At 35.6% G+C, this 20,190-nt stretch overlaps 3 protein-coding genes across 3 annotated transcripts in view; 1 reads left to right on the forward strand and 2 right to left on the reverse strand.

Annotated features, from left to right (window-relative positions):
* The window catches only part of LOC110377233 (fibrillin-2), a 44,036-nt gene extending 33,599 nt beyond the window's left edge, over nucleotides 1–10,437 (reverse strand). Inside the window, exon 1 of the mRNA XM_064038927.1 lies at nucleotides 10,263–10,437. Within this exon, the coding sequence (XP_063894997.1) occupies nucleotides 10,263–10,265 (3 nt within the window). The 5' untranslated portion in view covers nucleotides 10,266–10,437. The remainder of the gene's footprint in view (nucleotides 1–10,262) is intronic.
* Nucleotides 10,438–15,873: 5,436 nt separating this feature from the next.
* On the forward strand, nucleotides 15,874–17,752 carry LOC135118024 (putative nuclease HARBI1). Its single transcript, XM_064038877.1, has 5 exons — nucleotides 15,874–16,366; nucleotides 16,444–16,640; nucleotides 16,719–16,851; nucleotides 16,941–17,076; nucleotides 17,206–17,752. The coding sequence occupies exons 1-5, from the start codon at nucleotides 16,139–16,141 to the stop codon at nucleotides 17,604–17,606; spliced, it is 1,095 nt and encodes a 364-aa protein (XP_063894947.1). The 5' UTR covers nucleotides 15,874–16,138; the 3' UTR covers nucleotides 17,607–17,752.
* A 43-nt stretch (nucleotides 17,753–17,795) lies between these two features.
* LOC135118025 (uncharacterized) lies at nucleotides 17,796–19,821 on the reverse strand. Its single transcript, XM_064038878.1, has 4 exons — nucleotides 19,063–19,821; nucleotides 18,802–18,987; nucleotides 18,455–18,659; nucleotides 17,796–18,160 (listed from the first exon to the last, which is right to left on the reverse strand). Exons 1-4 carry the CDS (start codon nucleotides 19,258–19,260, stop codon nucleotides 17,958–17,960), a joined length of 792 nt encoding a protein of 263 aa, XP_063894948.1. The 5' UTR covers nucleotides 19,261–19,821; the 3' UTR covers nucleotides 17,796–17,957.
* Between the last annotated feature and the right edge of the window lie 369 nt (nucleotides 19,822–20,190).

Here is a 20,190-nt window from a genome sequence, read left to right on the forward strand (position 1 = left end):
GACCAGATATGAATTCATCGCTAATAGAAAAGCAAAAGACAAAATTAAGTATATAATAGAACTACCACAACTAAGAGACAATTCTCTAGAAACGAACTAAAGAAATGTTTAACTTAAAGGCATGAAACATTATAGAGCTTTCAAAAACATTACTATAAAAGATGAAGAACGCGGAGACAAAATAACGAAAAACCTTGTTGAATAGCAAAAGACAGCACATGTAACGCAAGAGGAGGCCCGAGAGATGGCAGGCGGAGCGGGGCGGGATCAAGCAATCTGTGCCGAAATGATAACGAGGGCCGTCGACCGCGCGCGCATCACAATCACAATCTGTTGCTATAATTAGTAAAAATTCTTCATCGGCTTTGTTCTACTAGTGACGTCATGTAAAAGCAACAACCTTAGGTGTTGTAGGCTTAATTGTAAAGCTGTGGTCAATGAATGGATCGGTGGCAAGTAATTCAGTGTTCACATTGTCTGATGCTCTACATCTATTGATGGTTACAAAAGTGTTTTGTCCGCTAATGCTGTTTCAATTATTGACACATAACCACAACAATCAGCTTATATTGTAAGAAATAATCTATTTTACTGTGAATAGATTTGTGTGGAGGAAAACATTGACTTGAAATATCAGAGAATGTCTTCAAACCACTTGACGCTCTACGAATTCCCAAAAAATCTCCTGTCATATTTGAATATGATCAATACGATCCTAGTTAGTTTTAGGTGGCACTGTACCAGTGGCCAGGTCTGTTCAAAGTTGGGCGCCTATCAATGGCATGAGTCACGCGCAGTGAATGCCGCCGCCCACGGCGCGTCTTCCTTACTTACTACATGGTCACTTGCGGCCACACACTCCACATCATATGTACTAATAAAATGTGACGAATTTTACGCGGCATTCGGATGTCATGGATTAAAATATACCTGTGTACAGGATAGGTGAACAATAGCTAGGAGTGCTAGAAAACTGGTTCTTTGAGACGAGCTGAACTAATAATGACGATTTCATCAAAACATAAACTAAGCATCGAAATATTGTTCCTATAACAAAATCTAAACATTACACGTTCATTCCATCAGGTGTTGGCCAAAGCTTCTAATTACGTGGTGTATACTATTTTAATTATGAAGCCACCGCATCGAATTACTCTCCGATTCAAGCGATCGTGAGTTACCGATCCTGGATGAGTACCGTTAGCCTGACCCACATGCTCCATCAAATCAATGGCATCCTAAGCAAACATCAGTCCTTTCAATACATCCTGAATGGACACAAATGAACTCTCACATAACATTGTGCTTTAAATAAATAAAACCCCGAAAAGTATTGTATAAATTCAAAAAGATCTTAATTATAAGATACTTCAATAAAATAAATACATCTCACTCCTAGTAATACAGACTTGGCCAGGGACTGATTTGTTGTCTTGACTGACCAAAGACTAGAGTTTTACTTGTTAAGATCGACATATCGCTGATGATTTAGATTTTTTTAACAAACGGGAATTGATGATCATATGAACTAAAATCAAAACTGTAACAAAAAAGAATTTAAGAAAACTGTATGTTTTGTTACAAACCGCCAAAATCTCTCAACTTACTTTCTATACTTATCACGAATTTCTCACATTAAAGACTTTGTTAGATCGAAAATCTCATAATTAGGATGTATTTACTATAAGTTCTAATCTTCAAGACCACACACGGTTCCTATTGTTGATACATAATTTCTCAGAATTACGCGTGTTCTCATATTATTGGGTGTACACTTATTAGTGCAGTAGATTTATGCTGATTCCGATCACAATTGGCTGTTAGCACCAATGTATGACAATAGACTACCGCACCTTGGTATGCTAAATAGCCTCTAAAGTTATGACCATTCAGTAAGATCATTTATATCAATGTATAGTTCAATGTGTGTTTTGCAAAGATAATACAAACCCTTTTCCTCAATGGAAGCGAGATTTCTGAACACTATACTGACGCGGAACCAAGGACTGTAGGGAAACTTTACCGTATCGAGAGCTTTGTCATCAATACTCATTGTTTTTTCAATTAAGGTTTGAAAAGCTCCAGGCTTAACTACTTATGTTTACATTGACTTTCCACATCGTTACCTTTCGTCCTTGACCAGGTTGGAATCAAAGCATCGCCCAATCAGTGTCAAGTGTCACGCAAATAGTGTGTACGGTCAACAAACGCAGTGATCAACGATGATGCGTCTAACGCTACGGCCGGGAGGAAACGTCGGCACGCGCTTACATCAATATAGTAGGGAGGGACATACAATTGATAAGCGACAGCGATTTAGGGACTAGAGATAAGATGATACTAAATCTATTCTTAAGCAAATTCGTAATTAAATGACGAAGCTAAGTTTTGGGATGTCGATAACTAACATTAACTTCAATTTAATGATTTCATGTAACGATAACGAAATTACTAAATAATATTATGCAAATCAATAAATTGCATTTAGTTTTGCTCTTTACTCTTGAGGCATTAAAATTTTGTTTCTTTATGTGAAGTTTTATCAAACGCAAATGAAGGTTTAATTCAATAAATCGCTTTCTCCCATACCTTGAAACGGTTCCTTAAAGGCGAGCGAGTGCCCCCAATTGAGGGGTTATTAACGCACGCCGCCGCTGCGCCCGCGCCGACTTCTAACGATCCGATGCAACAAACAAACTCAACTGCCGGCCGATGCAGTTACATTGTTTAACTTAAGTCTCTTGTATGAGCTTTAAAGTGTTCAACTGGGAATCTTATTGATTTATTGGAAGACCGATAAAAGTATCGCGGAATTGCTGTGAATCATCACTTACAATACTTTGTAACAGTAACTTGCAATATAAACAAATAATAAGACATAACTCACAAGTTCTGACATAAGGAAACTACTTCATCTTACAGCATAAAAATAATCTGGACCAACCATTCTGACGCACGCTACACATTTCATAGACATCCGTTTACCAGTTTAATCGTGAAAACAAACAGGGTAATAAATATCGATTTATATATTTTGGAATGCAAGGTTATGTAAGGCAAGTTGACCTAACTAACAAATTAACTGTGATGCAATAATTAGTCCAACTCACTGAAGTGGTAGTTAAGTCAGTAATTTACAGGTTATGCATGAAGGACGATTTTCTATAAGCCTGCAGTCACGTTCGACTGAAGCCTACTGTAATCCTTACATTTCATTGAAAAACTTGAAGATTAACATTATAACTGACCTATTTACACCCGCTAGAAGTTGGTCAATGAACATGAACAGTTAATACTATTATGTGTTATGCTTATGAGCTACATTCTGAAACATACTTTTTCAGTCAACAAGGATATCTTGTTTTTTTGTCACATATTTTAATTTAGGGGTTCAAATAGACAACAAATTGGTTTTAAAGTAGGATATTACTAAGTATATCTCATGTATAGCTACAACTCCGAAAATGATTTTTTCCTGTATATCATCGCTCATACAAAAATCTGGATTACAAAAATGTTTCTTCTTATAGAAAACTATGTATGACATAACAATAACGTTATTTTAGCTGTCGGCATTTTTGTGTCAAGGGGGTGGTCTCCAGGCGGCACAGAGCGTGGCCATTAATTAAAATACGTAATTATACCAGCTTCGGAAGAACAATAATTAATTATAACCCGTATACTATAATGGTAACTTAGGGTAATTGATTGTACTCAATAATTTATTGTTCGGTTATGGAATGCAGTAATAAAGCGTAAATATCCTTTGATTCTATGTTTTTATGTGTTTTGTTAGTTATTGCTCAAAATATCAATTTGTCTTACGATTGGATTTTAACTATTGGGTCGTGCACGCACTGAGTTCTTACGTTCTAGAAAATGCGTTCAACATTTTGATGGCGCTCTAACTAATTAAAACGTTAAATGCAGGGCGCTTGCCTACGTTTGAAGTGCTTTATTATTTGGTGTTAGTAGGTCTACAAGAGCCGTTACGGGACGTCCACCATAAAACATGAACAGCATCAACAGTGACGTAACATCCAAAACTATAAATAATACAGAATGTTCATATAATGTGTGATGGTAAGTCGCCATAAACCTAGAGGTCAACGACCTCGCCTGCATGCAGACAGCAAGGCGCCAAAACATTTGACATTGAATCGAGTGATTGATCGATCTATAATCGATGATCAATCGAATCACTCGATGTTACGATGCGGCTTTATGTAACTGTTTCTGTGCTTAGGTTAAGTACCAAGCTGTGATGTAATGCGTTAAGCTTTTAAGCTTAGTTTGAATGTTAGTAATTCAATAAATGAACGAGCTTTCGAAATTGATAGTCCCGTAATGCCTTGTAAAGAACAGCGTCAAAAAAGAAAAGTATGTATTTACATTTTGAACTTGTAAATCATTTGTCAAATTTTTGATTCCTAATATTTAATGGCAGATCCGCTATGTTCAGGCTACCGAAACACAAAAGTTAGTGACTTTTTTTAATAATATGCAAATTATGTGCGATATTCCACGCTGATCAACATAATTTCCAAATTCACAATTGAAATTAACCATATTTATGTATGTAAACAATGACACACTGAGCAGACATTAAAAATTGTTCATGCAAGTTGTTTAAATTATTTACTTTACCTGTCTGACTTTTCCGTCTACGTTCGTAGGTTTACACAAAAACTGACTGGTTTCTATTTATAATTTACAGAAAAGACATTCTGATTACCACATTTTGGTCTTTTAGTCCAAAAATGTAACTGGTCCTTAGGGAAGTTGATTGATCTATTAGCGTTTACGATAAAGTTGGTACATCACTATGAACACAGCGGGCCTGCATGTCGCAACGAACCCTAAAGGACACACTGGCACCTCACAAAACTAACACAAACTATCAGCATAACCTCATTATGTTGCAAAATAAAGGTTTAAAAACCCCGGCGAGGATCAATCATGTTGATTGATCGGTCAGGTAAACAGCGCGGCCGACGGAGCAACACTATTGGAACAAGAATGCGTGACACTAATCTTAATTAGAGCGCGTGGACTAATTAATTTAAGGTGTCTGAATACCGCTGATGTAGCGTCCCCAAATGGTTTAGTGGCTTTGACCTGCTTAATGCAAACTGTCTGGAAAGTAAGCAATTTTTGAAACTTTGTTCCACGACAGAAATCTCAACATTAAATTGTAATTTAAATAACAAAGTTAGTAGTAAAACAATCGTGATTTAAGTTTTCAATGGATGACATAAACAGCATTCAATGGGCGTCCCTTGTTTATGCATTTTAAAATAGGCACCTACATTCAAACCTCATAATTACAAATAACATCTTTAAACATAAAAAAAAAACAATTCACGGAAAATACTGCAATAAAACATTATTTCTCTGGAAATATCATACATATATAAAACTAAATAGGCACTACTTCACTGTTTGAATGTAAGAGATTTTTATACCGAAAAGGAATGATTTCTTCTGACCGATATCTGGGAGATCTGGGAGGTCAGACTCGGATAAGCCAACTGTCGCCCATTCTAGGTCCACGAATATGACGAAACTGACCCAACAGGGCTAACTTCACCGATAAGTAATGGGGTCAAGGCCATTTCTTTTAGTGATTCATTATTTTACATATTACTGTCTAGCCTAAACCGCTGACAGAACCAGCGGTTTCACCCGCATCCCGTGGAAACTACTTCCCGTACCGGGATAAAAAGTAGCCTATAGCCTTCCTCGATAAACGGGCTATCTAACACTGAAAGAAAGAACAATGTCAGACGTCCATAGTAACTTAGGCTCAATAAAAATATTTCATGTAGGTACAGTGAAAATTCTTACAGTTTTTTGTGTAGTTTAATGTCAGAAGCTTTTCTATGTTTTCCACTTTTGCATTGAACTTCTCAAATACAAATTATTCCAAATTATTAAAACGAAAAACCTGAACTCGATAAACAAAATAATTACTTATTAAAATGTTTTTTTTTTTAAGTTCTAGATAACAATTAAATATTTTATAAGAAGTTAGTATTTTATATTTAAATTGTTGTAGTAAAGAACTTTGTGTCCGTGAGAATTTAGTTTTAAAAGTTGATTGGGTGGGCCGAAACCTGACATTGTTCTTTCAAATCGGACCAGTAGTTCTTGAGATTAGCGCGTTCAAACAAACAAACAAACAAACTTTTCAGCTTTATAATATTAGTATAGATTACTGATAATAATATCATATAAGAAAAACCAAGAGGAGGACTTTCTTTAAAATAAAATTATTTCAAAAAGAGTCTCCTCTCAGGGAGATTCAAAATAAGAAAAGTTTAAGTAAACAATTAGTCTTACAACAAAATATTTCAATACCATAGTGAAATGTGGCAGAAAATACATAAAAAAAATATTTTAGTTTTTTTATGGTTCGCTGGAATTTGTTCAAGACATTTTTTAAACCCATTATTGCATATAATTTTTATACTTAAATATAAAAGACCAAAGTGCATAAAACAAAATGCTCCAATCAAAACGATTCCTGGAAAAACGCCTCGAAATTGGTACTCAGGTACAATATATTTTATATGAGACCTACATTAACGACATACTTATGAAATAATAGGTCATTAAACCACAGAAACCGCTTGGCAACAAAAAATAAAAAAATATAAAGCGTGAAATAGGCTCACTTAAGTTTTGTACAGATTAAACTGTAGGGATTCACTTGAACGCCGTGTTCAGTATCGATCACGCGATTAAGTTATGATGCAAACATTTGTTCTATTTTCAGAAGTAGAGCAATCGAATGGATTAGGATTTAGATTCACGTTTTAGGATTAAGGCTGTAGTAATCAGATCCATGGGCTCGGACATCGAAGGTTTGATTTGATACCGTTGTTACATTTATAGTTTCTATAGTATAGCATCTCTATCTACTTATGTACATTTTTTTTGGTGGAATTTATTCAATTAATTGTCAGTGGATTGGAACTGATGGACTAGAATATGATTTAGGTCTAATTGCATATTTATTAATTGAATTTTTCACGAAGATGCTACTGCAAATTCTAACAACAAAAACAAACATGCAAATCTTCAACATTAGCACAAAGATCGGAACTATCTACCAGCACGTAACTTGTGAGCAATGGCAGCACATTACAAATCAGCCTATTTCGATCATAAGGAGGCCATTCATACGTCAACTAGGAAGCGCAGGCGCCGGTGTACGTTTCAGGACGATCAAAGAGCCACTTAGTGCACCACTCGCCAATAGAGATAGCTCTCGAGGGCTTGCTTTGGAAATAAATGTGCTGTTGTGTCAATATGATACTTATGTGGGAGATGTGAGAAAAGACAACAAAGCTCGTGTAAATCAGGTGCCAAGTATGTATTTTCCTTTACAGCTACTAAAGGAGGACGATATATGGTCTAATTTACTAGGACCTTAATTACTACTTCTAACCTCATAGAACCTTGCCGCGATATTAGCCTTCGTTGTGCAGGTAATAAATTAATTGATGCACACAACGGTAAATAAATACAATGTGATTATAACAAAGGACGCTAATAACATCAATCGTAATAAAGTCCGAACGTATTAAGATGCAACATCGCAAATAGTGCGTGATGACAGATTGCAGGCCACGCCTCCATACATGCAGATACAGTTTGTAATCTATCGCGCTTAATTCACTCTAAGGGCAAAAGCACACTTGAGATACCACCTGAGGGAACTTTGGTCCTAATAGACTAAGGCTACGAGCCAAATCCTTTGGAATTTTCTGCAAACAATTTACACGTACTTTATTGTGATAATGCTGGTTCGAAACTTTCCAATTTAGAGCTTTTCATCAACTGAAACACAGCAATGCAAATGTTGGCAGAGAAGACTCAATAAATAAAATATCAATTTTCGATAAAGAAATCTTTCGGAAACTGCGATTTTGTCTGAACACCCAAATTCTCTCCAAAAATATTCCTAAATCTTGTGTAAAACGAACACGTCTAAATTCTGTGAAAATGGGTCGATTTATTGTTCTATAAGCAAAACGGATCAATAAATCTAGTCAAGACTATCGAAAAATTTAAAGATAGATTTAAAGTAGAACAAATACATCGAGGTAAATCATTGAAAAACAAAACGATTTGGGACGAATAAATAAGTATGCAAGCAGACAATAATGTTTTTGTATTTTCAATAAAGAAAATGTATTCTGAGATTGTGAAATCTTAACCAAAACTAGTGGACAGCTCTAGTACACTTGATTCAAACCAGTAAATAACATAAATTAATTACGCATCAACATTATGAAAATACAATATGCAGTCAGTACAACATCATTTTATTTTATTGTAACAGGAAATTATTAACTTTTCTTTCAAAAGCAACAGTTACCAACTGCAGATGCACTATTTTATAATGACTTCTCATTTAGCAAAAAAGAAGCTTGAAGCAAGATGACATCATCTTCGACCGTATAAGTCCTCAGCCACATACACATAGAAAATAAAAATCCGAACAACATGTCTCACGAAATCTGGGCAAGTAAGACGACAAATATACGCCTTATAATGGGAGTACACAAAAAACAAACAAAACCAACCAAGACATATGTTAAAACTGTGTCAAAGCAACTTGCAGCGCAGCTGTACAGACAATTCTCATGAAGACACCACTTATTGTGCAAATGTAGGTTACACTTATTGAAAAGGATTAAGACGTCACTACATTTTTTGACCTTAGAAAAATGTGGATTTAAGTTAAACTTGAGTAGTAACAAAATTATTAATATACTTCTAAGACAGAAAGTCAAAAGCTACGAGATGGTTAAGGTTTAGTGCTGTGAAATGCATATTTAAGAAATAGTAAAAGGCTTGAAATTGAAACCTAAGATTTTTTTAAGGTTTCTCGCAAATTAGAAGAGCGAAAAAGTTACTTGCGTTCAATCGTATAGAAATGAAAATTCTTAAACCCTTTGGAGACATAGAAATTCCTTCAAACTCTTTTTTGGAACCATTTATGTATTGAGACATAAATCTTGAATTAACAAATTGATGATGACATAAGTTTGAAACTCGTAATGTTTTATCGCTGGTGACAATACCGTTTAAAGTGTCAGATAAGTACTAGTTGTAATTCATAACGACGGGTTGTAAAATACTGAATACAATGGAGAATTAGCTGTTAAATGTAGGGCCAATGCCGACCAGTCCCGGGACCTAACAGAGATACTATGCAAATGGCATTCATTAGAGTTAAATATGTTGGATCACGGTGTGTAATGTTGAATTGAGGTGTAGATTTACATTGACATTACAACACGTAAATGGCGTGAAATCCTGCGTCGAATCTAGGATTCTCGAGGATCCTGAACCTCTGGGAAGAAAATTAGGGTAATACACCTGTGTTTCTGCCAGGATTTTTGTGAGTACCTGTTAGAAGAAGAACGCTTTCAAAAGCAAGAAATGTAAAGCGTTACCAGGACAGTCAGATGATACAGACAGATTGATTTAATGACAAACATAACAATAAATTAAACTACAGACATGTTACAGAAAACGTCGAGAAAGCTACCAATAAACAAGCATCAATAACAGAAAATAACAAAATGGGTGCGAAGTTATCGCATCAAAGCTGTACTTTGAATAAAACAAAAGTTGCAGAGAATAAATATGACAATTAAATGGAGAACGATATTCCCACACAAGTGAATTTAGCGTCGGACGTGATATGGACCCGCCGATTGCGCAAATCGGCTAGCCTTCGGCCGGTTCCTACTCTGATAAGGGACTCATCGCTGACCAATGTTTAACCCTGGCCCTATTTACTGAGGATGTAGGCATCATGTCATATGCAACAGCAAAATTATATTGTGACTGCAAAATTCGTCGCAACTAAGTTAAAAGTTCAAGTATTAAAATATTCCTCCTCTCGCCAATTTACGCGAGCTTTTCGATTACTTGGAATAAAGTTTGCAAAGTTCAAAGAGAAAAATAATGGCTAAAGAAATCTGATTCATTTCCAATTCATAGAGTTTCGAAAGTTTCACAACGGGTTCATAATACATGCAAGCTTATATTTTTTTCAGTCAGAATAATATTTAATTTATAGCTAAAAAAGGTTTAAAAAATAAAAATATTTTTATACACATTACGTAATACAATACCAATCTCTAGCTCTATTCAAGAGACAATAGGCGGCAAACACCCAGGATCCGTCCGTAACAAAATTAAATCAACATTATCCTGATGGAATTATTATCACAAATTACCATGCCACTGGATTCCTCTGTGGAGGGCAACCAGAATACTGTTCGCTGGTCAAGAGTGGTTCGTTTGTAGGTGATGATACGACCGGATGGATGATAAAACGCGCACGGATTCCCGCGCCGACCGAATGGGAGAACCGTCTCGATCCACGGCACGCTCCCGACTGACAACTAAAATTGCGAAGCTTTATCATCGAATATACAATGCTCGCACGCGCACGTTTGCTCAAGCACTTAGATCTATGGTGCTTCCGTTACGCTATTAGTGTTGTCTTTACCAAAATGTTTGTTTCTTTACTTCCAGCACTCCTAATTAGTGTACTTAATTATTTTAACTAATTGAAGTTACATTGGAGCTTCTTTTCATTGATATCAAAGCTTTTTGTGTGTCAAATATCGATGTTTTTAGGCGCACATATCTAAGGCACGATAGGTGAAAAGATAAGTTTGTCTACTTTTACATAATTTAAATTGACTATTGTATTATTAAATCCATAATTTGAATTACTTATGTTGGTAAGTTAATCAGTAGCCTGAAAAAAATGGAAAAGAAGGGAAATTCTAAAACCTACCATTAAAGATACAATTGACTGGCATTGATAGTAATTGAGTGTATCCCCTGTAAATGCTCTTAAAATCTGGTTACCAGAAATTCCATTGCGCTCCAGATAAATTGGGCCGTTACTGTAACTTATTGCCTCGAAGTTTTGTTTACCGGCGCCAAGTAAGCGTGCACTCGAGAGCTCCTATGATACCCCACTGTTCATTAAATAGCCTTCATTTGCATAAATGTTTAAATGAATATGTGCCTAATGGTCAGTGATACGCATTCCCGATTACTTTGTTTATGGTATGTAAGATTATTTTTAATCGCAGTGTGAAGTGTCCCGATGTTAAATACAAAACCGAAAATGGGTCCAAAACTAATCATTTACAAAATGAATGTGTTTTAGGGTTCAATTAAGATAGATAGAGTCCGTGTGCTGGTCTTTGTATATGTGTAATAATATCAAACCCAAATTCAAATACAAAATCAAACTCAAAAGCAATAAAGCAACGATTAATGTTGGCAACCTAGACGATATAAACACAAATGCTAATCTGAACAGTTCTAATAGGTGTCATAAAATCCTATGACCATTTAGGAGTAGTTTCTAGCATGCAAATAACGATGACTAACGAAACTGCAAAGAGCTTTTGAAAAAATCCTATACTTCCATACAGAGAGAAACAAAAATATTATATTAGGCGGATTGGTAAATTACCACGATAAATAAAATTGTGCAAATAATAATATTTGCTGCAATGAAAGCTTTACGATGTAAAAGGACGTGTCAGATTTTTGCAGACGTAAAATAAATACTTATTACGGAGCTTTTGTGGGAATTTACAGATTACCTTATTTAAATGGAGTGCCAAGAAGTAGTAAGTCAAGACGTCTTTGCTCGTGGAAGAAATTGCAAAGGAGAGCCTAAATGAAACTTGCTTGCTGCAACTTAGGTACAAACACTGGGTACAAATCATTCAGATGGCGCCCTAGGAGTATTAACAGTCCAGAAGCTAGCAATATGCAGTAAGTTGTACAGACAGACATGCAAACTACTCGCTGCCATCTCGAGTACATAAATACATTATTATTGTATAAACGTTCGACAAGTGTTACTTAGTGCCTCCTTTGCATCTCGTTCGCATGTAGATCGTAGGAAACCTAATAAAATGGTGGTGACGTCGAATTTATTTGCGGGTGTGTGATCAGTACTAATAGGACCACCCGATCTGTAGGCATCGTAATAAATAAAAATAGCTCAATGATAACGAGAAACATTTGTAGGAACTTGAAAGACATATTACTGAACGCAAATTTTCATAATAGGTCACATGATAATCCCCTGGGGAACACCCTAAAACCTCATAGAAAAATAATAAATTAAATATTGCGATAAGTACATATAAGTTACTTGGGTACCTCTCTCTATGTTTGTGTTCTTATCCTAGAAATCTACAGGTTTGCAAACAAATGGACCACTAACAAACCCAGATTTTGAGTCACTAAAACAGCTCGGACATCATTTCGGACGATAGGTACATACTTGTTTGTTACATCATTGTGTAGCAGACAACAATTACTTACATTTAACATAGTATTCATAGCCATTATAAGTTTGACAAGAGATTGATCGTCGCCTTTGATTTCCTCGCCGATACAACACCTCCATTTTAGTGGCCCGCTCTGTTTGACCACACTTAATTTGGAGACCGTGGGCGTTGGCTAGTATGGCATAATGTTTAATAGTCACTACTTGATTCTGTCTCCCAAATCGTGGATATCCAAAACTGTTAATAGTAGTTTTGGTATAAAGGAGACTTGGCACGGTTAGAGATATAAATATATCAATGACCTATAACCTTCCTTGCCTTGCTAATTCCTTTTTTGGATTTTCAACAACTATCACCAGTGAACCTACATGGATGATTTTCTCATAGCCCGCTATTTGATAAGTTCAGAACACATTATACATATTAAAGTAAACAATATTTTCAGAGTATTTTGTTTACATTCCTCGTAGAAGCTGTACCTACTATAGGGCTTACTCATCGGGAGACGTCCTTGAAAAATGGCCATGTGTTACCAGTAACATATAGTTGTGCGTCATCTGGGAACATTGTTTTACTTAAATATGGCTCTAAAACTGTCTCAAGATTAACAGCCATTAGATTATAAAATGAATTAAGCGCTGAAGCAAAGAATAAATAAAGTCTTAACTTTGACACAGTTTGCTATAGATACCATCAGAATTAGCATTGAATTTATCGTAGATGTTAGGTCATCCATGCATTTATAAGCATTGTTTACGACCTTCCTGGTCAGTCGACATCGTGACATATTAAAATCATCGAATCTTTTATGTTTCAAAGCATTTAAGACAACTAATATAATATTTTCAATGTCAAAGTCAAATGTTTTTATTAAAGTAGTGTTATTCCAGGGTCCAATCAAAAGACAGAAGCTTATTACACGGTTCTAAAAAGTTGGTGTCATATTAATTTGTTTATATAGTGTTCTCTATCCGAAACACAACATCCTCATTCCTCAAGACACACAACGAATAGTTACTTCACATGACAAGGTATCCCAAAATGGTTTAACACTTAAAAGTTTACGAAGGCGTTAACCGCATCAATATATATACCTACACGGCCTCGGGACTATTACCAGAGGAATTATTTAACAATTTATGTATAGAACTGACTTTGTTTGGATCTGTAATTGTCTTTAAATATATACTTGTACCTTGATTGATTGATACGAAGATTTTTTTGGATGTGGCGCTCCAATTCTTTTAAATGGAATTCCATTTTTGGTGCGGTATGGGCAATCGGTTGCTAAAACTAGGCCAAGATACAACAAGTAGAATATTATCTTTTATCACTATTCAAATCCATCTAAAAAGAATTACAAAATCATTTTCTTACTTCAGCTACTTCTTCTTGGCCAAAGGTTCAACAAATTCTATAAACGAGGGAAGGCCGTTCACCTTCTCTAAAGCACGTTTATTGATACTGATGAGATAAAGCAAATTTTTCATGAGAGCACATGTTTGGTTTTCTTAGTGAAAATTACACAAAAGTAATCTTGAATTTGTTTCTAGTTGCCGCTCAGACTTTACGGAGCAAATAGTAGACTTTGTGTTGTTTTTCTTCTGTATATTTTTCACCGAGAGGAAGAATGATAGGACACCTTATACGTCACGACGATTTTATCAAAAACATCGTGGAAGGGAAGGTCGAAGGAAAGAGAGGAAGGGGTCGTCCAAGATATAGCTACATCAAGCAAATTAAAGAAAAGGTGAAGGTCGTGACGTATAAGGAAGTTCAGGAGTTGGCGCTAGATAGGTGTAAATGGAAGGAGCTGCACCGACAAGAGCTGGGCTCTTAAATTAATGATGATATTTTTCACCAACCTAATCATGCGACCCAAGTTAGACCCGATCAATGCTGAAATTACCCGTTTACAGAACTAAGTAGTGGCTCATATTATAAGAAGCTGTTTTTAAATTAATTTGATTCAGAATCAGGCAGCCTCAATATGAACTCATAAAATCGTATTCTGATAGACAGCTCAGCTAAATTGTGGCCGCTCTGTAGGATTGTTTTAAAAGTTGTTGGATTTACTAAGTACCTAGGTTTAACGCAATAGGGAATCAGGTTGTCTTGGATACTCATGAATATATTCCTGCTTTCGCATAGCAACAAGAAGATATTTCGCAATCTTATCTAACTGTTCTCGTGTTAATCCTCATGATGACGAGCGAATACCTGGTCTAGTACGTAATCACAGAAATATGAGCGGCTGAAAACAAATGTATCAGTTTGGCAAGTTTTATCTTGAACTAAACAAATATAACATGGGTTATGGGCATGGCTCGTTGTAAACATTAGACGGTTTCAAATTAACATGAATATGGTCATGCACGTGTAAGGTGACGTTGCTTTTCATTCATTCTTTCTTCATGAAAGAATGTCCCCAAGGTTATATTGTGTACAATTTGGTACAGCTAAAATTAAACCGACTTCCCAAAACATGTCTAATGGATGTTACTAAGTTAATTTTGCCACCGACTTCTAGGCCGATGCACCTAAAAATAGTTTTTTTTTTGCTTTTTAGTGTTTTGGGAAGTCGGTTTAATTTTTTTGTAAAAAAGTTTTTTATTTAAAGCTTTTCAGTGATACGTATAGTTGTCACTATCCATACAAGTGGGAAGTTCTCATCAATAAAAAGAATATAAGTCCAAATACGAGGTATTTTACATATTCAGTTATCGAGTTCCCTCGACTTTCTCTGGTCTCCATCATCAGGTCAGCTTCAAACCTTCATTGTTGCAAAGGTCTTGTCAATACAAATAATTTAAGCCCAAACACGAGGTAGTTTACATATTCAGTTGTCGAGTTCCTTCGACCCTCTCTGGTTTCCATCATCAGATGAGCTCCAAATCTTCACTGTTGAATAGTGCTTTTAGGCGTACACCTGAGTATCAAGTTTTTACCCTATGTATGCCTACAACTTTCGAAGGTTGCCCTCGATTTCTCAGGGTTTCCATCATCAGATCCTGACCTGATGACTATGGGACCAACTGGCAGCTATTCCGAGTCGAACAAAAAAAGAATCACGTAAATAGGTCCATAAACCTCGGAGTAATCGATGTACATACATAGAAAAAAAAAAAAACATACCGGCCGAATTGATAACCTCCTCCTTTTTGGGAAGTCGGTTAAAAATCATCGTGGATATTGAGATTAGCTTACCCAACCGCACACGGAAACTGATACTTTGTGTATTAGAAATAACTGTATCAAATCATCACAATTATAATTTTGTCACGATTTCCGCGTATGACTTTATATTTTTTTATAGAGTCGTTTAGAAATCTTTAGTCTATATATAGAAACAAAAGCCGCCATTGATAAAATATTAATTATACAAAGTACAAACAGAGCACATTTGTTTCAGTCGCGAAAATTACTTGAATTCTTTTGTACGTAACTTGGACAGTTTGCGAATTACATTCCAGGGCAAGAATTAGCGAATGACTCATAAGCTCTGGGGGTCTACTCTAATTCAACGATAAACGAAGTTTCGTACGAAATTTCGCGAACTTCTTACCACGGTTCCATTTCGTTCCGAAATTTCGTACGAACGAAGATTGTTTGACGTTTATTGTCTATAACCCTACTCTAATTCGAAATGTCACGAACGAATATTTGAGTTTGACAGACGAAACTTCGGAATTTTAACCTCAAATTCAACGAAACCAAAAGTGTTATCGTTTGATTTTCGTTTTACTTTTTGTTTTGTGAATTTTGTGTGAAAATTATTGGAAATGGCTACAAGAATGCTTTTAATCGAAGCAGCTTTACGTGAAGATCGTGTAGAGCGAAGAAGGAACCGGCGCCGCTTGCGCAATCAATTAAATATAAACGAAATTCCCGACGTTGAGTTTGTAGGAAATTACCGACTCAATCGGCAATTATTCGAGGAGTTGTGCCAGGAATTAGTACCTTTATTACCTCCAAAGGCAAGGCGTCATGGAATTGAGCCTACAATTAAGGTGACGTTTTTTTTTGATTACTATATATTTTCAATTAAAATGAGCATATCAAACTTCATAATCCTCGTCTTTTTCAGATCCTTACAGCCTTAAATTTTTATGCCCGAGGTTGTTACCAAGGGTCAGTGGGTCAAAACTTAGACGGGCCCTTGGCACAACAGACTGTTTCTCGTTGTTTGAAGGAAGTCACAACTGCCCTAAATGCACCCCATATAGTAAGGAAGTACATCAAATTCCCGCAAAATATAAATGAAAGGAATCTTATTAAGCGACAGTATGTACCATATCAAACATGATTATTATATTACGTGTTTAGAATGAATGCCATATTATCATTATTATCATATTGCAGATTTTATGACAAATATGGGCTTCCTGGTGTGATTGGGTGCATTGATTGCACGCATATTGCAATTGTTAGACCTTCAGAGCATGAGGAACAATATTTTAACCGAAAACATTTTCATTCTCTTAACACCCAAGTTGTAAGTGTAAGAACTAAACATTAATTATTTAATTGAGGCATTGACTGTTGTTTATATTATGATTCGATCCATCTTTTATTATTTTTCAGATATGTGACAGTGATTGCTATATAACAAATGTGGATGCGTCATTTGGTGGAGCAACACATGATGCTTATATTTGGAGAGAGTGTGATATTAGAAGCCACTTGGAGGGTCTCCAGAATGAAACAGTTTATCTGTTAGGTATGTTTGAGTGGATGGTATTTTGAATATATTTGTACAAGTTGGGTTAAAAGTGTTACCCCAAACTTTCACATTTATATTATATTATTAATTAAGTAGTGTTATTCACATATTATTTATATATTTTAGGTGATTCTGGGTATGCTCTAAGGGAGCATATGATGACACCTATAGACAATGCTGTTGAAGATTCTCCTGAAGGCAGATACAACTTTGTCCAGAAGCGTGCACGATCCACCATCGAACGCACATTTGGGATCCTAAAAGGACGATGGAGATGTCTTTTGTCAGCTCGGGAACTGCATTACTGCCCTGAAACAGCTGGTAAAATTGTAATAGCTTGCTGTGTTTTACACAACTTGTGTTTAAGGGGTGGCATGGATGCTCCCGAGATGACAGAAGATCAACTCCAAGTGGAGAGAAGCCGACAGGTCCCCCCCTCTCAATCAGCCACTTCTTCAGCTCAAGCTCTACAGGCAGGTCGAAGGGCCAGAGCTTTGTTAGTTCAAATTTTAGAAAGGAATAGGTAGGACAAAGTTCTACTCAAGCACATCATAACATGCTCAAGTAGAACTTTATTCTACATATTTCTTTATTGAAATATATACTTATTGATTTCAAGAATTTGACATATTATTTCTTTGCTTTAGAGTTTAATAAAAGAATAAAATATATACTTAAAGTTTTATTTACTTTATTTTATTTATTTATTTATTTAGTACACTATGGAGAACTTACAGCTAAACAAAAACTAAACAATAAAAGGAAGTCATAGTTAGAGCCAATTAAAAGTCCTCGCTTATAATAATCCTTAAAATAAATATAATAATCATTAATCCTATGTAAACATAACAAATTAATAACAAAACACTAACAAAATCTTAATTCCTATCTACATATTCCTTTATTGTATTATGCAGCTGCAACAGGGTAGCACTGATGCCTGCCAATTCACCCCTGATGCCTGCAAGCTCTGCGTTTGTCACCGTCTCTCTCTGTGCACGCTCCTCTTCATACTGATATAATCTGCTTCTTACATCTGTGCTGGCAGATCGTCTCCTTGTAGAGCGTGTACGTCGTGAGGCTGCAAAACAACATTCCAATTTTAGTCAATAGCTCAGAACAACAGTGTAAACAAAATATTCCTAAGACACTTGAATGGGTTAAGTAATAACAAAAGTTCTCAACTCAACACTTGACCCCTTTAATACCATACATGCAAACATTTTTAAAAGATGCAATCATTATTCAATCGTAAGGTTAATCTCTATTCTTTATGAAGAGTATTTTATATAAATACACTCAATTTTTTTTTATCTATATTGTGTATTTTTTTTTTATAATAGCATTACTCAATAAACCACAATAAAATACTTACAAGGTGTGAACGTTGGGCATTCTTGTGTGAATGGTGGTGGTACATAGGCAGCTGTTACAGCTGGACTCTCAGGTTGTGACAGCTGCCTATCTTCCTGGCTGGGTTCCACATACTCTAGAAATTCCTCTGGATTGTCATCAAAGGGCTGTGGAATTCTCACAGGATGGCTTGTTTGACTGGAGGTTGATGGAATTGGTTCATTGATCTGAAAATAAATATGTTTTAATTAACAAATGAAAGACTAGAGGAATTAGATTTGATGACATTAACTTCCTTTAAAGTAAATTGATGTAAAAAAGTTTGGGATGTAATTAAGATTGTGATTCACTTATAAATCAAAGACTAACCTCCATAAAGGCTGGCACTCTGGCACCTGTTTGGCGATCACCAAACCCAAATCCCATTATTGACAGTATTTTCAACTGCCATTGGGACAGTTGGGGTGCCGTCAATGGACCACCTCCAGTCGCTGAAGCCAACCTCCGAGAATCAGCAGCAGCTTTCTTCGCGAGATGTTTGCGATCAAACCATACCTGCAAAATAAAAAAGCATGAGTTATTTATGTAACTATATTATTATATGTTTGTTATGGAGAAAATACTAGGTACCTTTTGCCACTGTTGAACAGTTTTAGTGCAACCACCCATCGAATTAAGATTGTTACACAATTCTTCCCACAGCCTCTTTGCGTGGGCACTCCCGTCACTACCTCTCAATCTCCCGCGAGCTAAATCTCTGTGTTCGTCCAGGAAATTGAGAAGGGTTTCGATTTGTTCAGGAGTTGCCGAACCCGTTTGTGGAGCCATTTTAAACTGAAAATATAAATGCTTATTATTAGAAAAGGCAATGGTGCTAGAGCAAAACCAAATATTACATTTGTATAATATGATATCTACTTACAAAGTTTTAAAATCCAAAACAAAACTTGTTGCGAACCAAAATACAGCAGACGTCGTACGTAGAAGTAGGTCTGTAGTAAAGTACGACATAATACTTCCTTAAGGAACGCGTACCTTTGTATAAACGCACTTGGAAACATGATTTATTTAATACGACACTTGAAAAACACACTCCAGAAAACTTTACAAAGTATTCAAACAAAAAATTGTAAGTTGACATGTTATGATTAGATTGTATTATGCAGCTATTTTTGGTTGTCATACGTGATTACCCATTTTTGGTATGAAATAGTACTCTTCAAATTAGTTGGTTAGCAATGACTGTCAAAGGGTTTTTTATAGTGTCGAGTCGAAAGTAGTTGAAAATATATTTTTTATGTAAAAGTTTAAATTGTTTGCATGAATATTACAAGAAATATGTAATGAATCACATTTATAATGTTACATGAATAAGTAAAGCTGAAAAGTTTAATAATTTCAAGTTAAAGTAAAAACCGTAACTTAGTTTAGTCGACATCATAAAAGCCCCACACAATATTATAGATTTCATTCGTTCACGAAAATTGTCTATGGTTCCGAACTTCGTATGCGCATCCGAAAATGAAATAGAGTAGGGTCACTAACGAAACTTCGTTTGAGTTTCGTTCGATATCGAAGTTTCGTTTCGTTGAATAAGAGTAGACCCCCTGATTAAGAATTTCGTTGATAATGGTTTACATCTCATATTTGTACTTGACTTATAATAATATCACAGTTTGGTCATAGTTGAGCAGTGCAAACGTTTTTATTGCCCTTCGATTCATAAGGAAAATATTTCTGGTAAGTAGTTTATTTGCT

The sequence above is a fragment of the Helicoverpa armigera genome, chromosome 17 (assembly GCF_030705265.1).
Source record: "Helicoverpa armigera isolate CAAS_96S chromosome 17, ASM3070526v1, whole genome shotgun sequence".
In the NCBI taxonomy this organism is placed as follows: Eukaryota; Metazoa; Arthropoda; class Insecta; order Lepidoptera; family Noctuidae; genus Helicoverpa; species Helicoverpa armigera.

Bases quoted from the DNA above. Each gene is read 5' to 3' on its own strand.
- LOC135118024 (XM_064038877.1), top strand. From the start codon at position 16,139: ATGGCTACAAGAATGCTTTTAATCGAAGCAGCTTTACGTGAAGATCGT. The intron at 16,852-16,940 runs GTAAGTGTAAGA...ATTATTTTTCAG, and splicing joins ATTCTCTTAACACCCAAGTT to ATATGTGACAGTGATTGCTA. The intron at 17,077-17,205 runs GTATGTTTGAGT...TATATATTTTAG, and splicing joins TGAAACAGTTTATCTGTTAG to GTGATTCTGGGTATGCTCTA.
- LOC135118025 (XM_064038878.1), bottom strand. From the start codon at position 19,260: ATGGCTCCACAAACGGGTTCGGCAACTCCTGAACAAATCGAAACCCTT. The intron at 18,988-19,062 runs GTACCTAGTATT...TTTATTTTGCAG, and splicing joins CTGTTCAACAGTGGCAAAAG to GTATGGTTTGATCGCAAACA. The intron at 18,161-18,454 runs GTAAGTATTTTA...GTTGTTTTGCAG, and splicing joins ATGCCCAACGTTCACACCTT to CCTCACGACGTACACGCTCT.